This window comes from Sus scrofa, unplaced genomic scaffold (assembly GCF_000003025.6).
Source record: "Sus scrofa isolate TJ Tabasco breed Duroc unplaced genomic scaffold, Sscrofa11.1 Contig740, whole genome shotgun sequence".
Taxonomy (NCBI): Eukaryota; Metazoa; Chordata; class Mammalia; order Artiodactyla; family Suidae; genus Sus; species Sus scrofa.
Window position 1 is genome coordinate 79,199 of NW_018085303.1, and position 3,691 is coordinate 82,889.

Genomic DNA, 3,691 nt, shown 5'->3' on the forward strand with positions numbered 1-3,691 from the left:
GACACAGGATTCTGCTAAAGAGAGAGACAAGTTTTCCCTGCCTGAAGACCTTAAGGAAGTATGTATTTCTGATAATTACTTCACGTAAATATTATTCCTTAGGAATTGAGGATTAAAGTTACCATAATTTTAAAGCATATACCTGGAATCTAACTTATGGCACAAATGAACCTTTCCACAGAAAAGAAAATTATGGACTTGGAGAATAGACCTGTGGTTGCAAAGGGGGAGGGGAGGGATGTGATGGATTGGGAAGTTGGATCCAGACTGTTGCCTTTGGAATGGATTAGCAATGAGATCCTGCTGTGTAGCACTGGGAAGTATGTCTAATCACTTATGATGGAGCATGATAATGTGAGAAAATAGAAGGTATACATGTATATGTGTAACTGGGTCACCATGCTATACAGTAGAAAATTGATAGAACACTGTAAACCAGATATAATGGAAAAATAATTAAAAGCATTATGTAAATAAATAAGTATTTCATGTAACTCCTTTCCATGCGACTCCTTTTCTCTTTTTAGATGTTAATGGCTCTCCCTCCTAAATGAAAGACAAAGTAGACTTGATATCAGTGTGTATAATAACTCTAAGTGGAAAAAGAAAAGTTTTTTTTCTAAGTTTAACCATCAATAATGAATATCAGTGACCAGCAGGTGTCTTCACAATAGTGGAATCACTTAAGAGATCTTTCTATAACTCATCAGCTGTTGGCATACTCTCCTCATTGCCACCTTCATGTCTTGATTCCTGAATGTGTAAATAACAGAATTCAGGAAGGGAGTGAGGACTGCATCAAAGATGGCCAGAAACTTATCCAGGGGTATGGAGGGAGATGGCCATGTATAGACAAATATCAAAGGACCAAAGAATAAGACTACCACACTGATGTGAGCTGACAGTGTGGACAGTGCCTTGGATGAACCCGCTGAAGACTGTTTCTTAACAGTGAGAATGATGACTATATAGGAAATGATCAGAATGAAGAAGGAGCCAACAGAGATGAATCCACTGTTGGCCGTGACCATGAACTCTAGTTGATCTGTGTCTATGCAGGCAAGTTTGATGAACCGAGGAAGGTCACAGTAAAAGCTGTCCAACACATTAGGCCCACAGAAGGGTAAGTTTACCACAAAAGCCAGTTGAACCGTGGAGTGGATAAGGCCAGTCATCCAGGCAGCCACTAGAAAGGAGATACACATTCTTGGGCTCATGATGGTCAGATAATGGAGAGGTTTACATATGGCAACATATCTGTCAAAGGCCATGGCGATGAGCACCACCACCTCCACACCACCAATGACGTGGATGAAGAAGATTTGAGTGATGCAACCACTGAAGGAGATGACTTTACGTTTCCTGAAAAGGTCATAAATCATCTTGGGAGAAGTGACAGAAGAAACTCCCATGTCAATGAAGGAGAGGTTGGCTAATAGAAAGTACATGGGGGAGTGTAAACGAGGGTCAGAAGTCGCAGTGAACATAATGAGGGAGTTTCCCATCATGCTTGCCATGTAAAACATGGAGGTGAACACAAAGAGGAGAAGTTGGATCTCCCATGAATTGGTGATTCCCAGGAACACAAACTCTGACACCACAGAATGATTTGCTCCATCCATGGGATTCCTTACCATTGCTACTTGAAGGAAGACAATAGGAAAAAATGTAAATGATGGTAATTACATTAATAAACTAGAAGAAGAGCGGTTAAAGGTATGTAAGCCTATTATGCAATAGTGTTAAAACTGACCCAATATGCTTATGGCTTCTAAACTGTGCTCATATCGAGACATTAGTGTCTGTCAAACGGAGCTGTTCTTACCACCAAATTGTCTCTACCTTTAATATTTAATACCCTTTGCTTTCTCCCAGGGTTCATGCCCTGTAACTCATGAGATACAAGCTGGTCAACAAGAGTAATATGAATTCAACCCCAAATTTTTTATTTTTATTTCAAATCTCCTATCATCTGACTGCCATCACAGAGAACTAATTGCTATTTCAATCTCTTCCAAGCCTACAGACCTTCATCTGGCACCACTTTGGGGATTATATTCATCTTCATTGTTCCTTATATGTTTAGGAGATCTATAAGGTTTTGTTTTGTTATTATTAGCATTTATTTTACTGTTATTTTGTAGTGTAATGGACGGCATACAGTTCTAACTCACCGAATAGACTCTAAGTTTCTTGAAGGCAGGGATTTTGACTCATTCATATTTGAACTCCCTGAAGCAAAGAAAAAGTGACCCACACAGAGAGGTGGCAGGTCAATTTGTATCACACTAGGAACAGAGTTTGTGATTCACTATTTAAAAACTTCTCTAGCAATTTGATATATAGTGACCTCAAGTTTATGATTTTATATCTTACAAAACTAATAGTTCCTGAAGGACTAGAAATTAAAGAAAAAAATCTTATCCTTCGACATGGGTAATTTTAGAAACACTTCATACATGATCTGAAAATCTTAAAACAATGAAATGCATATTGTAGTAGAAACCATATTGTACAAATCTCTAATAGGAAAAGGGCTTGTCCCATTACCTTGTAATTATTAACTCAGTTAAAAATACATCATAGTTTATCAAAAGGAAATTGGGTTTTGGATTTACATTTCAAGATTTATATTAATGTTCATCCATTGATAGCTTTATCTTGTTCAAGTTACTTTAACTCTTGGAGCTTCAGTTTACTTATCTATAAAATTTTAATTAGTAAAATAACTCATACTTCAATCATATGGTTATATTAAGTATTCAGTAAATGTTATGTTTACTTCTCTTTATTTAACTTGCCCTAGCAGCACTCAAAACCTGAGAGCCAGTGGATGAATAAGAAAATCAAACAGATTTCGAGGACAAGATGGCGGAGGAGTAGGGGGACACGCTCGCCCTCTCCCACAAACACAACAAAAAAAGCACATCTACAGAAGAAATGACTCGCACAGAACAGCAACTAATCGCTGGCAGAGGAACCTAAACTCCAATAATGGCAAGAAGTTCGTGACATTATTGGGCAGAACGGGAGAAAAGAGGAGAGTGAGAGAAGGTGAATCCGAGCGGGACGGGCGCTCCCGAAAGGGAACTGAGGAGGAGAAAGGGATCCCGCACCCTGGAAAGTCTCCTACCGGGCGAAAGATCAAATGAACCGGAGGAATCCCCAGATGCAGAGAAGAGTGTAGCAGTAAGTCGGAGTACGGAAAAACGGATCAAGAACCCAACGGACCATCTGAACTACGGGCACAGTCACCAAAAATTGAGACGCCTTGGTGGGGGCTGGGCACCGAATCCTCGGCTCCAGAGGTTAGTCCCCGGGAAAGGGGGGGGGGGGGGGGGCTGGACGCTCTGAGGTGGGGGGGGGGGGGGGGGGGGGGCACGAGACTCGCTCGAGGTTAGTCCCGAGAAAGGGCCGGGGGACGCCTGGGTGGGGGCTGGGCACCAAGACCTCGGCTCCAGAGATTAGTCCCCGGGCTAGGGGGGCGGGGCAGAGCGGAAACTGCTTGGGAGGTCTCTAAACCATTTGACGGGGCAGAGACTGCCTGGGAGACTAGAAAACAAAGCTGTCGCAGAGGAAGGGAGCAATACTCTAGGGGCGGGGAAGTGGAAAGCCGCCTCAGAGGGAACCTGGGAGAAGAGCCTGGTCTGAGCCCGTGCTGGGGAGCGGAGAGAAGAAGGGGTGGGTCCCC

General features: G+C 42.3%; 1 protein-coding gene across 1 annotated transcript; it reads right to left on the reverse strand.

The window, feature by feature from the left end:
- Positions 1-683: 683 nt before the first annotated feature.
- On the reverse strand, positions 684-1,622 carry LOC100155823 (olfactory receptor 4F3/4F16/4F29-like). Its single transcript, XM_001925008.1, has one exon. The coding sequence runs from the start codon at positions 1,620-1,622 to the stop codon at positions 684-686; it is 939 nt and encodes a 312-aa protein (XP_001925043.1).
- Positions 1,623-3,691: the final 2,069 nt, after the last annotated feature.

Coding starts and splice junctions, on each gene's coding strand:
- LOC100155823 (XM_001925008.1), bottom strand. CDS start 1,622: ATGGATGGAGCAAATCATTCTGTGGTGTCAGAGTTTGTGTTCCTGGGA.